The 21,376-nt window shown below is 39.3% G+C and overlaps 1 protein-coding gene across 4 annotated transcripts in view; it reads right to left on the minus strand.

Annotated features, from left to right (window-relative positions):
- sgip1a (SH3GL interacting endocytic adaptor 1a) overlaps window positions 1–21,376 on the minus strand; it is a 102,399-nt gene that overhangs the window by 68,064 nt on the left and 12,959 nt on the right. For 2 of the 4 annotated variants that reach the window (XM_041790944.1, XM_041790946.1), the window contains exon 3: window positions 16,556–16,600. The exons of 1 other annotated variant lie outside the window; for it this stretch is intronic. In XM_041790944.1, coding sequence (XP_041646878.1) covers window positions 16,556–16,600 — 45 coding nt within the window. Of the gene's footprint in view, window positions 1–16,555; window positions 16,601–17,382; window positions 17,579–21,376 lie in introns of those variants that run through there. One more of the 4 variants, XM_041790948.1, reaches the window with a different exon arrangement.

Genomic DNA, 21,376 nt, shown 5'->3' on the forward strand with positions numbered 1-21,376 from the left:
GTGCTCTGGTCACATGGGTCTACTCTGCCAACTTTTTTTTAGAGAGGAACGCAGTGACATCATATGAATCTCACTCAGTTCCTGTGCTGCTGAGTCTCAGACAGAATGTTAAATGTTGTCAGAAATAATAAGCCTGTGGTGTTATGACAGATATTGTTGATCATATTCAATCCAGTAAAACATGTCTTCCATTTACTTTCTTTTTCTCCAACTTTTCAGACCATTACCTTTTGGTTCTGTTTTGAGATGTCAGGCTCTGTAACATCTACGGTTCTACTCATTTAATGGCTATTGTACATATAATGGTTTGCAGAGGCCAGATATTGATTGGTCATGGACTCGGGCTATTTGATAAAGTAAAAAATTAAGTATAACGTCAGATAACACTTTTTCTCTTTAACTTAAACGCAAATCAAGTCTTTCATTGTTGCCATTGTAAATGCTGTAAACTACAGCTGTTCACAGTAGAAGCTTGATAGCTTGATAGTTATTGAAACTACTTCTAATGAGCTAGCTTGCTGTTACAGTTAGCTACAAAAAAATCTCCTGAATTATAGTTATGGTTTAATTTAGCAAATTTAGAAAACTGGTTTTACTGAAAATCAGATAAATTCACATATTAGACTTGCCCGTTTGGTCTCCATTCCTTTTCAACCACCAATCATTCTGCTCTCCATGCTGTCATATATACAAACAATTAACCCTGGCCCACAATGGTTTGGTTGCTTTCAAAGAAATCCAGAGAAAGAAAAACTCACTTCTTAAGTTTTAGTATGTGAAATTATTTTTCTGCTCCCTCATCTACTGACGTCCTATACTGCCTTTATCAGTCAATCTCCTCTTCCTTAACCAAAGCTTTCAACAGAAAAGTTTGTTTTTCATGAGACAGCATGACTCTCGGCTAGTCATCTCTCAACTGCTTTGACACCAAGATTAATAATGACATTACTGAGACACACGAAGGTGGCATCAAAGGTTGACACTCAACAAAAAATAATCACAACAGAATTTATCAGTAAACCAATTTTCTTTGTGACTTAATGGAGCCTGATTTTTAAACCATAAATGCATGCACACATGCATACACACTAAGTCAAATGTAACTGGAGTCATGACTAGAACAGTCTGGGGGCGAATGATGAGAAATTCTATCAGGATATCTGCTGGGAAAACAATTAGTGCCTGTCAAAAACCAAAAATAGAGGAGCTGAGGTGTGTTTCCCATCAAAACATACTTCTTTTTTAAGAACTCATAAACTTCTCCTGGCTTCTCCTTCCCTGCTGAATTTAATAATTTACTGAAGGATATTGGCATAAAAATGATTAACGGCCTAACAGAGTATCTGTAATCCTTTGTGGCCATCTTTCATTATAAACAGAGATACTGAACAGTGTAAAGCCAGGAATGTCTCAGAGAGGGACTACACTAGACAGGTGCTTTGTGCTGTGTGGTTAAGTTTCACTGATGTGCAGTTTTCCCTCAGTTGCACTTCTCTGTGTACCTCTAACTCCCTTGTCTCCCTGCCTCCAGTGTCTCAGCCCCCCGTCTTTCTCCCTGCTGATATGATGGAAATCAATGGCTCCTCTATTCAGTGGAAGGTCTGATGTCTGCTAATGAAATCCTATCTGCCATGAGTCATCCATCTGATAGCTGCAGGGACAACGACTGGCAGAAGGGCCATCTCTACAGCATCAATTATGACCTATTACACACAAACATGAACACCTTCATGGGCGCATCCATCCATGCAAAAATAAAGGTGAAAACCCTGTTAACTGAGGTAAGTACTGTAATTTCAAATGACAGGGCTCACCTTAAGAGACAGTGGCTGCACTGCTAGTGTAAAAGTATTCTCATGGCTAGTAGATTTGTTGGATCAATTCAGGAGCCGGTGAGAGATACTGGATGATATTACATATCAATGTCACACTGTTAAAGAGAGTTTTAATTAAAAAAGCAAAGCAATATTTTGGCTATACAAATCTGCCTATATCAGCTGGAAATATTGGCCGTTCAAACATAAATTTGTGCATCCCTAACCAATACACACCCTTTCTGCACCATTTCATAATCATGATAGAATTTTTTAGCCTAATTTTTTTCCTATTTCTTGTCCTTTCTTTTTTTAAGATTTATTTTTTTGGGCTTTTCACGCCTTTATTTGATAGGAGGAGGACAGTGGATAGAGCTGGAAACAGGAGAGAGTGGGAAGAGACATGCGGCAAAGGGCCAAGGCCCCAATTCAAACCTGGGCCACCTGCATACAAGGTTAGCACTGTAGACCACTAGGCCAGGTCATCCCCACCCCCCCATTTCATTTTTTTAAAACAAATTTACATACATGTTGACCTAGAAAGATGTTTTTGCACTATTTCATCCCTTCATACTTCTATATTAATGTTGCATAGTTCATCTGTATTTTGAATTACATAGGTAGATTTAAGTAAGAGCAAACCTGTGACACATTGTGATGTAGTGACAAATTTACTGTTTTACTTCAATCTTCATTTTGATAAATCGAGAGGTTAGAACAAAAGTTTGTTTTTCATGGAAACAAAGCGGATAGAATGATAGCTGCTGTCATGCTTGGATCACTTCGAGGTTGGGCAGCTCTTATCTTTTAATTATGAATCCAACATGGGACGTTAGACGACAATTAGTGTATGAAAGAAGGCTTGCAGCAGTTGATATTTTCCTCTTTGTTTAGCTGCAGAGCCTGTATCAGACACCACTAGCAACTACTTCAACCCATAAATGATCATTTGGTAATTTAACTCAAATATAAAAACATAGTTGGCAAAAAGGTAGAAGGCCCGTCCTGGTGAAGTCAAAGTCCAAAATATATCCAAACAGCTGAGAGAGGAGTGGACATCCTCTTCAGGAGGATGTACAGCTGGATGGAAACTGTCCAACAGGCATGCAGGAGGAATTTCACAATAAAAGTGTGGTGTTAAAGGTGATGGTGTAGATTAATGTTTTGACTTTCAATCAGTCTGATTAGATCAATGATCAACCATTGGATTTTGAACCACATCAATGGATAGTTACACCCCTAGTATGTGTTCAGTCTGAAGTAAAGTAATACATGCAATCAATTCATCCAACAGCTTTCAGCCTTTCATCTAAAGGCAACCAAATATGTTTTAAATTACTATGTAATGCAAGTTATTCTCACTCCAAATAGAACAAAAGACCTACATTTGCCACTCCAGACTGTTCACCAACACTCACACTTGCAGTGTGCACAGACACACTAAGTGATACTGGCTGCAGTTACAGAAGAACAGTGAATTCCTGATGATACCTTGAAGGCCAGTTGGAATAAAAGCATGGTCATGGTCTGCAAATATATCTCAGCTTTAAACAAAGGATAACACATGCAAGTGCATGCTGAAACACTGTACAGCAAAGTGTCAAAACACTTCTGGAAGAATGCAAAAATGAATGAAGCAACAACACATAGGGGCTTTTCCTCAGCTCTTTCACAAAAGCCTGAACATAACTAGGCCTATTGCCTAATGAACCCATACAGAGCGGACACGTAAAGCCTGACTCCCACACAAGCACAAACTCCCCATGCAAACAGCCTGAAAACATGTCAAACACAGCTGGTGAGACACTTGTACACATGCTGTGTTTCTCTCTTTAATCACACCCTTCAAAACCCTCCATCATGAATCGCATTCCTTTTACCCTACATCTCTCTCAGCAGCCCTTCAACCTTTCAATCCCTCCTTCATCATCACTACATCCATCAACCCAACCAGTATCAATCCAAACGCTGCTAATCTCTTCCTGAAGCTGTGTCCCTGCGTCACTGTGCGAGTGCATCCCCCGCTGATTGAAACTGACATCTGTTTGCACTGGTCCAGCTCTTAGCCATACAGTACATATGCACACGCAGCGATGAACCCAGACACAACTACAGATATGGCAAGAGGGGATTGGTCACACTCACATGAATGCAGAAAATCATTTCAAACTAAATTCAGCAGTCTCTCTTCAACTTCAAGGACTATTTTGGTGTTTTCTGCTCTGGTGTTTAATTTGCGAGGACATACTTACATAAAAGCAAAGATTTCTTTCTTGGTTCAAAAACTCAGATAACACTTCTAAAAAAAGTATGAGTAGCTTTTCTGCATTTTTGTAGAAATGAAATGATGACAAGAATGCTGTAGTTCATGGAATTGGGACACGGTTAGCGATTTATCTTTATCAATTGCTTTTTGTCCTTAGTTCCTCTCTAAACATTCTTACACATGCAAACCTTTGCAGAATAAGTTGTGCATTTTTCCTTGGGCTTGTTGAAAGGTACTCCAGGAAACGAAAGGAGTCACTAATTGAAGCATGTGATGGAAATTCAAGGTATGTGGGTACCCTTATTTAGTCAACAAGGCATCTAATTTGTGGGTCAATACTCTAAGTAAAAAGGTGTAGCACTTTTTTGGCTGACATATAAAAAATAACCATGCAAGATAATACATTTTACTGTGGTAAGGTTTCGTGTTAGTTTATTAATTGAGTAAACTCCAAGGAAACTGAGCCAAGCACTAACAGTCAGCTAGGGAGCTGAATACATTATGCAGAGAAGCACATTAATATTATATGGCCAAATAAATCCAACTTCCCTGAGGGTTTCCCGGCTACACTGTCTGTCCCATTCTCCTATGAAAAAGTGAAAAACACGGCAGGAGAAAAAGGAAAATTCTGCTGGAAAGGAAAGAAGAGAAGTCTTATCCAGATTAACAGAACGTAAGAGATATTCAAGGCATGAAATAAGTGAAGTCAGTCTAGAGAAAGATGTTTGTAGTGTTGTGAAAAGTATTGCCCCCTTCCTGATTTCTTATTTCTTTTGAATATTTGTCAGTATAGTTTTAAAATAATGATTTCATTTATTAAGGGGAAAAGCCTTTGAAACCTACCTGGCCCTAAGTGAAAAAGTAACTGCCCCTTTTGTTAAATCATGAATTAAGTGATTAACACACAGTTTTTGGAAAGTTTCATTTGTTTTACTAGCAACACCCAAACCTGATTACAGCCAGTTGAATCAAGAAATAACTTAAATAGAATCAGTCTGAAAAGTGAAGTAGGCTAAGAGATCTCAAAAGCAACACATCACAACAAGAAATTCAAAAACAGATGAGAAACAAAGTCACTGAAATCTATCGGTCTGGAAAGGGTTACAAGGCAATTTCTAAGACTTTGGTACTCTGGAGAGCCACAGTGAGAGCCATCATCTACAAATGGAGAAAACTTGGAATAGTGGTGAACCTTCCCAGGTGTGGCTGGCCTACCAAAATTATTTCAAAAGTGCATCAATGACGCATCCAGGAGGCCACAAAAGAACCCAGAACAACATCTAAAGACCTGCAGGCCTCACATGACTCAGTTAAGGTCAGAGTTTATGAGTCAACAATAAAAAAAGACACTGGGCAGAAATGGCATCATGGGAGAGTTCCAAGGCCAAAACCACTGCTGGCCAAGAAGAACACAAAGGCTCATCTCACATTTGCCAAAAAATAAAATAAAATAAAGATTTTTATGAGCCACGATACTTTTAGAAAATATTCTGTAGACTGACCAGACAAAAATTGAACTTTTTGAGCTTTTTGATGGTCTGGGCTGCTTTGCTGCTTCAGGATCTGTAATGACAACTTTCTATGATTGATTGAACCATGAATTCTGCTCTCCACCAGAAAATCCTGAAGGGGAATTTCTGGCCATTAGTTTGTGACCTCAAACTCAAGCACACTTGGGTTATGCAGCAGGACTAAGACCTGAAGCACACAAGCAAATCCACCTCTGAATGGCTCAAAAAACATAATGAAGGATTTGGAGTGGCCTAGTCAAAGTCCGAACTTAAATCTGATTGATATGCTGTGGTATGATTCTAAACAGGCCGTTCATGCTGGGAAACCCACTGATGTGGTTAAATAAAAACAATTCTGCAAAGAGGAGTGGGCCAAAATTCCTTCATGGGGATGTGAAAGACAAATAGCCAGCTGTTGCAAATACTTGCTTGCAGTTGTTGCCACAAAGCATGGCAAAACCAGTTATTAAGTTTAGGGCAAATTACTTTGATATATAGGGCTAGGTAAGCTTGGATGGCTTTTTGCTTTAATAAATGAAATCATTATATAAAAACTGCATTTTCCATTTATTCGGGGTATGTTTGTTTACTATTAACATTTGTCTACTGATCTGAAACACTGAAGTGTGACAAGTATGCAAAATTAAAAAATCAGGAAGGAGGTGAATACTTTTCACAGCACTGTGTATGGGAACCTGCATGAGTGTCTACATGTTCTGAACAGCCGTGCGGGAAATCAATTAATCTACCACTCTGGTTTTGGTGTAAAAAACTGAAAGCTGAGTTTATTTCAACAGTAAACACAACTTCAGCTGACCAAGTATAAACTCAGCTGTCTCCAAGTGACATAAGCAGCTCCACATCACAGTGAATGCCGTAATAATAGTGCAACACAACAACTCACTGACTGCTTTGTCAAAACTTTTGATAATATAGATTTTTATTGGTTTTATTGAATAATTTCTGTAGCCCCACTGCATAGTAAGACACATCCTGGTGCAAACCAGTACATTAGTATGCTATCCAGTATCAAATTCCTTTAGCAGTGAAAAACTGTGATGTGCCTTAAGCTGTAATTAGAAACAAGATGTAAACTCAGAGAAAGAAAGGTGAATAGAGTAATAAAAAATAAAATAAACCTAGGACTGTAATTCTCCCCACCCCACAGGCTCATCAGACTCCAAAAAAGCTACAAGCAAGGAAGTGACTCAACAAAATACAGGCCTTTCATGATGATTGTGTCCTCGCCCCCTCCCTCTGTATTTTGCCCTCTCCCTCCAGGGCTCTGACACGCATTGCTGCTCGCCATGTATCTCTTCCACTCTCACGCTATCCTACTAGGACATTTAAACTCACTTCATCTCCTTTTTTTCTTGACCCCAACACTTTGAATTTTGTTTAGCTTCTTCATCCTGGCATAACGGTGAATCACTTTCTTCACACTCCATTTTATTCCCATCTCGTTTCTTGTGTCAGCTTATTTCTGTGTCTATGCCATTGTCCTCCAATTAGGTTCTGTGGATTGCTCTCCTAGCTGTACTGCAATGGATTCTGTAAAAGACACCATTATGAAGGCAGATTTTCTAATGTAAGTGTGGCTAAGAGAAAGACTTCAGTAGCTGCAAATTAGGCTGACAGAGGATCTAGGTTATGACCTGTAGCGAGGGAGCACGGACACAGATGATGAGTCAGTCAAACTGATAGCACAGAACCCTATAAGAAGTTTAGTGGCACAAGAATAGTCAACAGGGTGACATTTTAATTGATCCTCCACTGAATTCTGCTCGATGATGGATTCATCAGTGATGCCCATGCTCCTTTTGTGTCATACAGCACAATTTATGGACCACATGGTTCCATCACATTGATATCATAAAAGTTAAAGCCTCAGCCAAAACAAACAATGCTGTCTTTATATGACAAAGCATGAGCCAGAGATTATATAAGACCACTTGTCTTTGACAGTGAATCCTTTACTGTTTTGACAGCAGGCTCCTCTTATCGCTGAGTGGACCTTGAAAGGCTGAAAACAACATCCCTTGTCTGTTGGTTGACTGTGCGGTTTATTGTTTTGTCTTTGGTATACGTACCATTTCAATCCCAGTAAACCAATAACAACTGATCAGTGAAGAAAAACCAACTATCGCATGAATATCTATTTTATTGCTCTCAATGCACAGCTTTGCTATGCAGTGCTTTGTAAGCTTAACTGCATTGCGTTGTTAAAGCACGATCCTGTCAAACTGAGAAAGGTCTAAAGCAATGTAACCTGTTGTTTTAATCTGATGACATATCAGGACAAAAACATTCAAGCTGATTCTGATCTGTCATGGAGGAAAATAGTTGCAGTATGCTGTAAGAGCACCTCATCTTTCCCCAGCTGCCACAGGATTACACAAACATCTCTGTTTATCTGGCACTGGATCCTTGGCATCATTACATAAGCTTGTCCGCATGAGTGTATGTGTGTATTGACTGGGTGTGACTGTGCAGAGAACAAGATGGAATTTGGAAAGGCTGTAACAAAGATGTTGTGTTTTTGAGTAAATGAATGAATGAATGAATGAATCAAGCATCAGGATGAATGTGAACAAAAACATGAAAATTCATTCTGACTGCTCTCCCTTCAGCTCTTCCTCTCCTGAGTCTCTGTCCCTGCTTGTCTTTGTTGTGGGAAGGTTCATTTGGTTCTCTGTCAAACTTATTGTCAAGCATGGTCACAATAGACCCATTCTAGTATGACACATTCAACAATGAGCGTTCCTCTGTATCTGACACGCTTTGTGAGGAGGACACTCAAAAACATGCACTTTGATGATCGGAGGGACATGTAAATTTTTATAACTAACACTAGCTACCATTTCAATAGTTATTACATGCAAGACAAATACTATTGTACTAGAGGAATAATAAATGGTCTATTAGCTCCCTTTGTAGATTCTAAATTTACACATAATGTATCGCACACCTCTACCAGGCATTTAACTCCCCTCCTAAATATGTTTTTATATAATTTGCAACAATGCAATTTTAGTGTTCAAAGAAACATGTATATGTAATGACTTTTTAGCCATCCTAAGCCACATGTCAATATACGGAATTACTATGTACTGTAATTACATGTTATTAAGGCAGGGACATGCCACTCCTACTGCTCTTCAGTGCAGGAATTTCCTGAAGAGCTAGCAACACCCTTGCAGCTTTCATAATTCTATCTGTTTGTTGCCTTCTGTCCTTGTAATTTTAAAACTCAGTATGCCTGGTGGCTGAACTGAAAATGTCCGATTCATCACAACCAAGTGACCAAAACAACCTATGATTTGTTTAAAGAATGAATGCAGCCTTTGTTTGCTACTAATAGTGTATGTATAACTATGCAGGTCTGTTGAGGCTAATGCAGGGGAAACACACACTCAAACTATGACTCAGGATGGAGAGTAAGCAGCATAAATCCCAGGGATAGCAGGGATTTCACATCCACAGAAGCTATTTTGCTCTGTTTCACATCCCATCATACATTTTTGCAAGGCCACTGAGGGCTGTTTCCGATGCATCAGCCCACTTAATTTATGTCTTTAGGCCAATGGTGAGACATCAAATTACTCATATGGGTCTGAAACAGTGAGCAATGGAGCAGTCCAGCAAATCACACCTCATAAGGAAACCTATACAATTTACGTTTTTAAAAACATGAACAGACCTGACGCACCATCCTCTATGTTTCTGCACTCACACTGACACAAATGCATATTTATGCAGAAACTACTGAAAATTTGCAGTTGGGAGCCTCTGCCAAGCTCAGTGTAAGACAGTCATGAGTCAGCCTCATGGTTGTTACCCTGGAAACCATATGGCAGTAGAGCCTTCCTGAGAAAAACCTGAGATGTGCTGCCGTATCTTAAGTCAATGATACGCCTCCAGGTTGCATGTTTGGAAAAGCATAGCTAAACAAAACACTTATAACGCAATCCTTTTACATGATACCATCAAAAATCTGACAATTCTATTACAACACAGCTAACGAGCTGCTGCTATTTTCAGGCAGTAAATAAAAACCTCTTTTAAGTAGCACAGACTTTGAAAAACAAACAGCGGAATGAATGGCTAAGACCTTAAAGTCTCTATAAAGCAGAAAAGTATGTATTTTAGGTGTGTTATATGACAGATGGCTGTGTTATAGGCCACCAGGGCAAATTTGAATGTTAGTAGAAATTAGTAGACTGTAACCTCCATCAAAAGTAAGAACTTAAGTTCAAACTAGGCTTGCCTTAAATCATACTGAGACAACCACTCCAGCAAATAGCCCGCACCTATGGTCTCTAAATAAATAAAAACATCATTTGGCTGGTCAATAATTTCCAATAAAGACAGACATAGGCAGACAACAGACAGTATTATGATAACATGTTAAGTGCTTATTTATCGTTGTAGCATTAGAAGGGCAGGATAATTCATTTGGGGCTCATGTGCGTCACAACGCCCCACATTTTGCCCTGCCTAGAAACACAACCATCCCCAAAAGTAGTGGAAAATGCTCACATGTTTACAGCAACTTTAATCCAACATATCCAGTGTGTTCAGAGACAGATCTCTGATTTTGCTTTACAGGGACTTTAAAAGTTATTTTGCTGATGCCATCAGGCCATGAACGCCCTGTGGCACATAAATCAATTGCATTAACACTATACTAAATAAGGAGTCAGTACAATTCTAATACATAAACAGCTGCTTATATTATTCTGTCTTTCTCCTATACAAATTTAACCCTGTTACTTTAACTAAAATTACAATTGTTATTGTTTAACAAAACTGAATTAAAAGCTGGATAAAGACAAATACCAGACAAACTCTGATAACTCTAAATACATTTTGGGATTTGAATGTCATTTTGCTTTTAGTACAACTTAATTGAAACATTTATTTTTGTAGGTAGGTGGACACAAAATTTAGATTAAAATATATCCTCTCAGAGTCCCTACCTTAGCCAAAATAACCAAAATGGATTATTTTGAGGGTCATATCATGTGAAATCAGGCAATTAACCATTTATTAAAGGAATGAAGTATAGTCCACCATATGGCCTTGTGTCCTCTCTGCCCTCTACTCTGTAGCATTCCAGTCAAGGGGTTTAAGTATCAGCCTGGCAAGCTTTAAGTACTGGGCCTCCCTGTGACAGTCTGATTCCTAACTAGGATTAACAAGACTACTAGTCTGTAGCCCTGCAAGTGCCCACAAGACATTGCAGTGCTTATTACAACCCACAAAATTGTTGGATTGAGTCAACAACACTCCGTCAACATACTGAAGAACAACAAACTTCTGCTTTTCTTAGAGCTTTATCAGTGCTGAGACTATAATGTTCACTTTCTATGAGCTACAGGAAATGCCATAGGCTCATTAAAATCTAAGAGGTTTTCCCATTGGGAGCATCAAAGTACTTTGCTGAGTGTGAGAGATTTTGTTGACAAGGTTTACAGTTTGACAAGCATAGGGGGAGAAATCCAGGATGTATCATTGAGGTTTCATGAAGTGAGAGAAAATGTGTGAATACCAAATGGTATTCAGCTTTATATATCATGATATTGTTTCCTATGTGCTGTTAAAACACTTAAATTTTCCTCCAGTGGATCAGGAGTAAAAACAGATAATAGTCCTAGCATTAAATCTTTGCTTTTTGAGATCTCTCACTCAAACCAAATATGGTGGTTCATAAAACTAAAGTTGGATCATAGGTGATAGAAACTTTTTATCAAATTTAGTGGAGATAGTCCAAGACTGATTATGGACAAACCCATCAACCACAAAACTAAAATGTGTCAACTTTGGTCTCTGTAAGAAACCTTGAGATTACAAAGTGGAAATTAACTGATGTTGAATTTTTTAGTCTGAAAGTGGTACATTGAAATTTGATCTTTCAAACGTAATTTTTGTCTTGCGGATGTATACGCCTCCTAACCCCAAACCTCTTAGTCAAACTGGAACAAGAATCCCATGCTGCACCAGAATGATTACCTTGAGGAGAGCTGAGTAAAGGACACACAAGCGCAGGCTCTCGTGACTACAGGAAAGCATGTAGGAGATTTGTTACTTAAAATGACATCCGCCTGGTAATGATGTAAAAACACTGTGCACCAACACCCTGATGCAATAATCCCACTTACAGGAAACCCAGGAAATTCATAGTAAATGTTTATGATAATTACTGTTAGGAAAAACACAGTGGAAATGAATCTCAAGGCGTCTATCATATATTTGACTTGACCCTAAAATATAACTGAATTATTTAAGGTACAGTACACCTAAAATTATATTTAGCTCAGCCTGCTTTATTCAGTTTGTCTGAATCCAGAGAGAAAAAAGTCGTTATCTATATTACCAGCACAGCCTATTAAATGTCTGCCTCCCTCCCTTTGAATTGAAATAGAAATTGTCCCATGTTTTCTACCCTGTGAGTTATCCAGGGACAACCATGCCGGCCATGGCATGGGGCTTTAAAAAGCAGAGCTAACAAGGATTAGCATCCAATTTTAACACCTGACTATAATCCTGCCCCCACACAGTCAATGCTAAGCCTGAGCTAGCCATGCTAATGTGAGGGAAGCAGTTTGCAGACTGTCTGTTTTTTTTTTCTTCACAATTGTTACCTAACAACTTGGCTCGTGACAAATGCAGTCGATGACAAGACAGCATGCATGAAGGGAAGGGGAGGGGGAATACCAGATTAGCTGTTTATATATTACCCTGGATGTATAGTTAGGGAATACTTCAAAGTAAAACCTATTTACTTTGAAATCAGGTTTTGTTACTAATGAAAAACCACATAGAGAAGAGAAAAGAAACCAAAGTGAAAACAGAGAATGGGTTATTACTTTCATGTCGTCCTTTATTATCGTCCTGAGAGTATCTGTTCTGAATGTTAACCTGCATGCACAGATGGCATAAGCTTATTAGATAACAATGTGTGTAATGTAGGTTTATGCTGATAACACATCTCTGTCATCTTATAAATGATCACCTACACTGAGTAGTTTGTAATTTGTATAATGACGTGTATCTGGCAGACGGTGATTTTGCACTGACTGCTGTCTATGCAACATGCTCCAGGCTGACAAACCAAATCATGTCCTTTCCATGATACTACAGCAGTAATCAGACATTCAGGAGAGCCATTACTGTAGCACTAGCCCATACAACTGGTTAAAATTGCATTCAATAAACTTAAATGCCAATCATCTCTCTGAATGGTCAGTAATCAGGGACCTTTATCTAACAGGAATGGCGAGTTAGGGATGCATGATAATGGATATTTGCTGATATCTGATATGCTGATATTTACAAATTCATATTAGCCGATACCAGGTATGAGATACTAGATACCTGATACCCAATACCAATACAGATACATACATATAGGTCACACCTAAAACTTTGGTCCTTACAGCACACATTAAATCTGGACTGTGAATGAACAAATAAGAAGACTTCAAGTGATGTGGGCCTGTTGGTCCTTCTTAAGACTCCACAAACATATTCATACACATAGGCTAATAAATTGGTCGTAAAAATTGCCAGAAATGTTCCGATCAGTCAAAGAAATTGAACATTTTAAGCTGAAATCGATACTGACATCACAGCAATAAAATCATGTATCCCCATGGGCAGAGGTGGGCGGTAAACCGGTATTAATACCCTCACCGATGAAATTTCTGCCATTGAATGGATTTTGCAACACCGTCATCACCAGTTTAAATGCCTACGTTGTGCTGTGATGCACGCGTGAGGCATATCCGCTCCCACAGCTGGCGGAGCAGGTGATTTGTGATGGACAGCACAGGCTGAGTCTAGTCATTGGCACGTTTAGCTCTACTTGTAGCAAGGTAACCAATCAAATGTCACCCTCTCTTGCCGCTGTAACTATGCACAGTTAGCAGGCAAAACTCGTGTTCTTTCCTCTCAAAGTTTGATGGCTGTACTGCAACAAAGTCAGCGTGCCGTCTCTGTCAGCCTCCCTGGGGCTTTAACACAAGCTAAGTACTGATTTGGCTGGTCTCTGTCTGTGTAGAATCCAGCACTGCAGCTATTCATCTTACAACGGCTTAAACAACCATTTAATGTTGTGTTATAACCTATGTCTTTCTTTTCGAAGTCCACAGTGACTCAAAGATCCAGGCTGCGACTTAAAATGAGGGCAGAAAAACTAATGAAAACTAGCTGCAAAAACTCGCAGGTATGACAGCCAAAGCTAAGCTAAATCAACGCTGAACTACTTCCGTCAAGCTCTTCACAATCAAAGTCTGCGGCTGTTATTTTTCTGAAACGCTTTTATTGTAAACGCCTTCACCAGGAAATGGCTTAAGTCACTAGTAGCTTAACACAAATCAGCAGGATAGAGATGAAATGTGAAACTCGTAGTGCAGTTAGACAGAAGTAAACCTAAAGAGCCTTAATTTTGTAATACCATGACATAATATTGTTACCGTCAAAGGCAAGAAAAATACAGTGATATGATTTTTAGGCCATATTGCCCAGGCCTACCCATGGGGAGCTGGCAATGAACCTAAGCATGAAGCTGTTTTAGAAAATAGTCTCATAACCTCCCATCTTCCCACTAAAAGGTATAATTAAATCTGCTTGCTACACTGGACATCAAATTTTTTAGTGCTACTGTTGCAATGATGTCATGCCTAATGACACATCTACAGAAATGAAACATGTTTCAAGCAACTAGACTCAACATAAAAAGTGGTTTATAACAGAGAATCAAAACTAAAATAGCATTATTAATAAAAACATGAAGTCCTTACTTAGTAGGGGTGTAAAGGTACGTGTATTCGTATCGTACTGATTCAGTACAGGCCTCTCGGTTTGATACAGACGTGTACGGATACACGGGTACATGAGGCTCAAAGCTCATACGCAGACGGAAAACCCAAGTGCAACTCATTGTCACACTGTCCTGGCAACCACACAACCACAGCAAACAACATCAACAGCCTGAATTTTCCCAGATAAAAGTGTCCTGTTTAGGAACACTCTGTTTTCCAGTAAAATACAACAGTGGACAAAGAACAGCAGTAGTGCTGACATTATTCAGCAGCTCTGTCACTGACAGCACGTTGTCCAGCGGATCAAATTAATTCTAAACGTGGCACCTTCAATTGTCAGCCTCACAGGAGGGAGAAAGGGGACTCTATCATGTCTGCAGCTGCATCATAGGTAAAGTTATCTGCCAAGATTGGCTGTGAAAAGCTCTCCCAAACTTTGTAGTAGGTCCCATTGGTTAAAAAAGTAATCCAGTGCTGAAGTCCATGTTGAAATAGACAGGATAGATGCTAATTAGCATACTTAACAAGCTAACTTACGGTTGTATGATGATGTGTTCCAGTTGGCTGGGAAATTTTAGTGTTTAAAGAATGGGTATAAATATGTCGATGTATCACCTTAAATAACCTAGTAATTCAAAAATGTATTTATTAATTAATATTTTTATTCATTGAAGACCTTTAGGAAGGAGGTTGCAGCATTATTAATAATTTAAATGTAATTTATTCAGCCTATTTATTTTAATACAATAACAAAAAAATCAGTTTTTTTATTCGCTTTAATTACCATACCGAAAATGTACCGAACTGTGACTTCAAAACCAAGGTACATACTGAACCGAAATTTTTTCATACCGTTACACCGCTATTACTCACCACATACCCATTCTACTTTGAATGACCTTACTGCTATGAACTAACCTCTCTGACAGCCAGCCTAAGAACATACAAAGTAACAACAACACAATTCCTTTAAAAGCACTGATAGACAAAAACAAGCAGGAGCACGACCAGACTACTGGCTAATGGCTTACTTCCTGAGGAACAGACATACTGATACAGTGTTTATTTACTAAATGAAACAGATTAAACAGGCTTGGCTGACAATATCTTTAAAATGTTTTGATGACATGTCAAAAATAACCTAACGACAACACATGCACAACTGCAGGGATCCAAGCAAAAATGGCTGATGCTTATTTCCACATGGTCACTGCCACAGAACATTGCTTGAGCATCGTTGACAGTGAGAGCTTACATAACTCAAGGTTAATTCAGTAAAAGTCGACATATCTACATTGTACTGGATGGATAAATGGCCATAAGGCTTCAGGACAGGATGACAGATTAACATGAAAGAAAAGAAATATGAGTTGGCATATTAAACTGATGGATGGATGGATGGAGGCTTTCGTGTGCCAGCTGCAGAGCTGTAGGGATTCATCCCTCCATCACTGGCCTTCCCCTCTGATGATGTCATCAATTAAAGGGACATGAAACTAAAACAGTCCTCATTTTCCTCTTTCCTCCCTATGTTCAACCCAAAATAGATGGACCAGTCCAACCATGGGTGGGTACAAATGTACGCATGCATCCCCCCATACAGACGTATGATCCACATGCAAGTGCTGAGTAAAATGGCAATGAAGTGTGAGCAGAGTCATACGGTGCTGCGTGTCTGTGAGTGTGCATGTTTTTTCAGAGAAGGCCATACAAAGAGAATTCATAGTAGTGAGCCAGCTGGGCACATAAGCCGTCCTGCACAATAAATCCAAATAATCCTTTACGATGGGAAGCGAGAAATAGGGGGGTTGGGGGTACTCAGACATTTGCACCCACATGCAGACACTAAACACACTTAGTGACAAAAGGTACACACGGTTCAATTAGTCTTGCCATTGTGTCTCTGTGGTAGACATTCAGTGGCTGTGCCCTTTTCCTGAGAATAACGTGCAAGTCACTGGAATGTATGCACTCAAAATAGCCGGGCAGCTTATGACATTTGAACGTCCCAAACATACACACACAGACATATGCACACTGGCCCGCAGATGAAGCACGGGAGGGCAAGGACGTCAAGGGGGATTACCTTGGAAATCAGCAGAAAACATAACTACATTATTATAAAAGAGAATATCTTACCTTCCATCATGGTTGCAGATTTGCATTCCTCTATCTCCAAGGAGCCTGAAATGAAAGCAGGAGGTGGCGGGAGGGGGAGAGGAGAAGAAGCCCCCGGTTACCAGAGAGATACAGTAGAACTGATGGGCAGAAGAGCAGCCGTGTGCATGTGGCTAACGCCCTGGCTAACTATGTGCCTCAAACACCCCCAGACGTTGCCTGTCAGCTATCCCAGAAGGGAAAGAGATGCAGAGAGAGATAGAGAGACAAAAAGAGGAGAGAGGAGGGGTAGGGGCCTGGCTAGGCTAGCTGCCGATCAGAGCTGGGGCTTAAGCCATGGATGCTGCTGCTACTGCTGCTGCTGCTACTGCGGCTCTAACCTACAGCCGAGGATGCTGAGAGGAGGGGGAGAGTCTAACTGGAGGAAAAAAATAAATAACAGGAGCAGGGTAGAGAGAGGGAGGGAGGGGGGCGGAGAGACTGACAGGGAGGGAGTGTTGTGTGTGTATGTGTGTTTAGGGAAGGGGGGAGGTGGGAGTGTTGAGTAGGGGCGGAGGCAAATTGCTGAGGTCAGAGATGGCCTCAGCCAATCCCTACAACTCTTTGTGGAGTCACATGGCTTGCAGCTTGAGGCTCCTGACACCATGGCCCAGGAGAACGCTACATTAGTAACCTCTCTTGCTTGACAAATAACCCTATGCATACACTAAAAACACACGGACGTATTTACACATCCAAATAGAGGCGCTGGGATGCCACAAGACATGTACAGAGTAAATACCGAAGATAAACAAATATTTTAAACACACAAAAACATACAGCACATGCACCCCTCCCCTTCATCCTACCTTATGTCAGTGCAGTGTACCGAGCTTGCTCAGCGGTGAATGACATCAATTATTAGCTTGCAGAGAGAGTAACATGCAGGTGTGCACCAAGTGACAGCCCATGTTCAGGACACACAAACACAGACTCCATGATAAAAAAAAAAATAAAACAACACTAAATGCTCTCCCAGCAGCCTCATGCAGTGACTATTCCTGTAGTGGCATACTGTGTGCCTCTGCTTGTGTCCCGCCCCCTTGCAATAAGGTGTGGTTTCACCCTGTCCTCTCTCTTTCCCTCCTCCTATTCCCTGCTCCCTCCCATCTTTCTCCTCCCCTCTCTGCCGGTGTCTTTCAGTCTCTTTCTTTTATCGAGTCTGTGCTTTCTCAATGCTTAGAAATGAGGATCGATCAGCGTGACGTTACAGCAGTGCAGGCTATAACTGTGACCAACATGCAGGAAAGGTTTCATGACTCAAGAGCCTCTGCAGAGGGATGTGTGCTTAAATTATTTTCTAAGAGGGTTGGAGAGGGAAGGGAGGTGAATGTTACACACAAACTCAAGAACAGAGAAGACTAACAATCAGGCAAAACCTATAAACAAAGAAAAAGGACATTTTTCCATACATTTTCAATCAGAACATAGATCAGGAATTAATGCAGCAAGCCATCTAAGAGCATTGTCAATTTTGGTTGTTCGAATAAGAGATATGCACGAGTTGTGGTAGTCAAAGTAGTTTTTCAATGACCCTAGCGATCAGATTAAGGTGTGTATTGAGGTGAGGTGTGTAATTCTAAACGTAAGACAAAATAAAAACTAAAAAACCTGAAGTTTTTACAGTACTGCTAAATAAAAGCTTTTCTTTTAGAAAATATAGGTAGTTCTACAGAACAATAGTGGCCCTACTCTAAACTTAAAGGCCTTTTTGCAGGCAGTTTTGTAAACTTTATAAGTACTAAATACAAACATTACTGACACTTTTATGAGTTTATGTAATTGCAGAGCCTGACATTATGATTGTGATTTGATAAATTATGCAACACTCAAATATTGTATACATTTAAAACTTCATTTAGATTTTTTTGCACTTAATCTGAATAAATATCCTGTTTCATTGTGAATCAAAATGATACACTTCATGATACTAAAATTTTATTGTATCTTTTGCATGGCTATACATATAAAACTTTAGAAAGAAAATTTCAAAATTTCAATTAGCATCAAAGTCTTTGAATAAAAAGCACATGGAAAGCAGTAGTAATTGCATCAATTAAAGCTATGACTAAAAAATATAATTAATTAATCAAATATAATTATCAATTCTGTAAAAATGCCCACAGGCTTTTTGGTCAGTGTTATGTGTTTTAAAACACAGTTTTTGTGCCAAAAGAGCTTTAAGAGGTTCCATATTCAGTCTTCGTCCAGGAATTGCAAATGGATTCAAAGTTGGTAGAGCTCCCTGTCACATTCTCCCCCCAAAAAAGAAATATATTTCTTCGCTTCTCCATGTTACCTCATTGCAGTTTTTGGTCCTTTTTTCCCTTATAATAATAAATTCAGGCTGTTTCAGACTGGATGCAACTCAGCTAAATCTCAGCTGTGCCATGTCTCCATTTTCATTTCGTTGTGCATGGTAACAAGCAGGGCTTTCGAGCAGCCTGATAGACACATCTCACACGTTGAGAATCTTAAAGATAGGAGGCTCACATATGTTTTTTCCATTATCCATGCACATCTCTTTGCAAAAATAGACAAAAAAATGATAAGACATTTTTACCTTGTAAAGGAGATAAACATCTCCATAGAATATGTTTGCAGTGTGTAACCTAATTACCCTGATAAAGCCATGACGGTTAAATAAAGCTGTAAAACTTTAATGGTGTGAGCTTTCTGTTTCCACATTGATTAGAATACTACAATTACAAAAAGCCTGGTTTAGCATTTCTATAGAGGAACTTAGCTCCTTAGTGAAGAGCATTTTTATTCTAAAATATTCCTGGCGCCGGCTATACAGTGAATCAAATCACTCGCTGGGAAGATTGTGGAGGTAAAACTTGTGAAGAAAGATAGAGCAGTGACAGCAGGGAGATACTACAGCAAGTATAGACCCAGTCTGAAATAGTCATTGGACTTACTAAAAAGGGAGTGAATCTATAAATATTTCAAAACAAAACAGTTACAATGCTGCTAAAAGCTGAATTCAAAAAAGTATATACACTAAAAAATAAAACAAACAAAAAAACGGTCTAAAAAGGATAAATCAGGGGTCACCATTTTTTGTCTCTTGGACAAACCAGAGAGAGAGATTGCCAGGGCACTCTTAAAAAGAAGATTTTAATTCTAAAAATGTTATCTTCTGGTTTAATGTAGGTCAAATAATGATAATTCAAAACACAACCTACTGAGATATAGCAATAAATAACGTATGAGTAAATATTTATAGATTAAATATTCTGTCAGAGAACAGTAGTTGTAATGTGTATCAGTTGTCACATGATCTGTTTGATTAACTTGCACATTAACTTTAACTGCATTTATGAGAAACCGTGTGTGATCTAGATTCCTCTAGAGGGACAGGTAAGTACACAACATCCCTCTATCTACATGTTTGCCATACTTAAACAAGAACCAGCTGTGTGCCTGTCCATGCCCAATGAATCCTCCCCAGTCATGCTTAATCCCATGTGATGACTCCCTTGCTCCAAAATCTCTTTTTCTCCCTCTCTCATTTATCACCTCTTCTCTTTTCATTTACTGATTTCTCCCTTTTCCCTGTTTGTACCCTGTTATTTTGGTCAAGCTGCCTCTGGGTGGCTCAATCTGTCACTTGCCTCCTCCCTCCTTTCATCCCTCTGTCCTTTCGCACCCAGCTTCTCTGTCCTAACACCCAGCAGATGCTCCCAAAGGGAGGGTCCTCACCCTCCACCCTGCCCCCGTTTTAACTCCCTTCCCCCTCGTATCTCTCTCTCCTCCTTCTCTCAAAAGCTGTATTTATTTACTTGGAAACCCTCTGCTTATTTTGTTTTTCTGCATCCTGTTGTTCGTTTTAATCATTCCCTCTTCCATTTTTGGCTTCTCTCATTTCTGTTAATTTAGTTGACTGTGAGACAACCATTATCTTCTCCTGCACTGCCATCTAGTGTTATTTGAGAATCATTGGGTATATTTAACTATTCTGCTGGTGTTAAGGGGTTAAAAATACTGTGGGTATTTACAGTTTACTGTTATAACATCTTTGAAATGTACTTATAATCTATTGTGACAACTAGTGGGTGTCAGTCTATTTACTTGTAAAATCAAAGTTATATGTCGAATGATTGAGCTGTTGAAGATTGCTGCCATGCCAGCTATTGGAGGAGTGGAGAACAAGGGAGGAGGATGGGAGGGAGGATTTGCTAAATAAAGCCTAATGCCCTTTAAGCTCTGTTTTGGAAGTACAGTGGAGTGGAACAGCCTGAATTAAGGGAGATAGAAATGTCATTTACTGTGAAATATGATAGGTCATTTACTTACTTGAAAAAACCTTGCAAATAGGGCCATTTTGACTTTCAGCAGATTTGCTAACATTCATGTTTTCAAATACAAGACAGTTCCATCCAAGTCAAATGTGAATGGATACTATCAAAACTACAGTAATTTATAAATGCAAATAAATTAGACCCCCATTTAAGTGTCCTCCTGCAATAATTTCTATCCGAATGCACAGCTAAGTTGACTTTGTATGTTGTAAAATTAGCTTAGCAATTTTTCTGAATTTACCTTTAAATGAAAGATTTGTGTTTGAATACCATGCAAATTCCTGCTTCTTTCTCCCTCACACCTTTAGCTTGACATATTATTACTTTAAGTAACAGTATCACCAATATGCTACCCCCCCCCCAAAAAAAAAAAAAAGAAAAAAAGAAAAGGAAATAGAGACAAAACTAACCTATGTTTCCAATTTTTAAGCATGCATTTCTTCCACACTGTCTCTGGGGTGATGCATCATGCTGAAAGGTCAGGAAAAAGGAGTTCCCC

This window comes from Cheilinus undulatus, linkage group 7 (assembly GCF_018320785.1).
Source record: "Cheilinus undulatus linkage group 7, ASM1832078v1, whole genome shotgun sequence".
Classification (NCBI taxonomy): domain Eukaryota; kingdom Metazoa; phylum Chordata; class Actinopteri; order Labriformes; family Labridae; genus Cheilinus; species Cheilinus undulatus.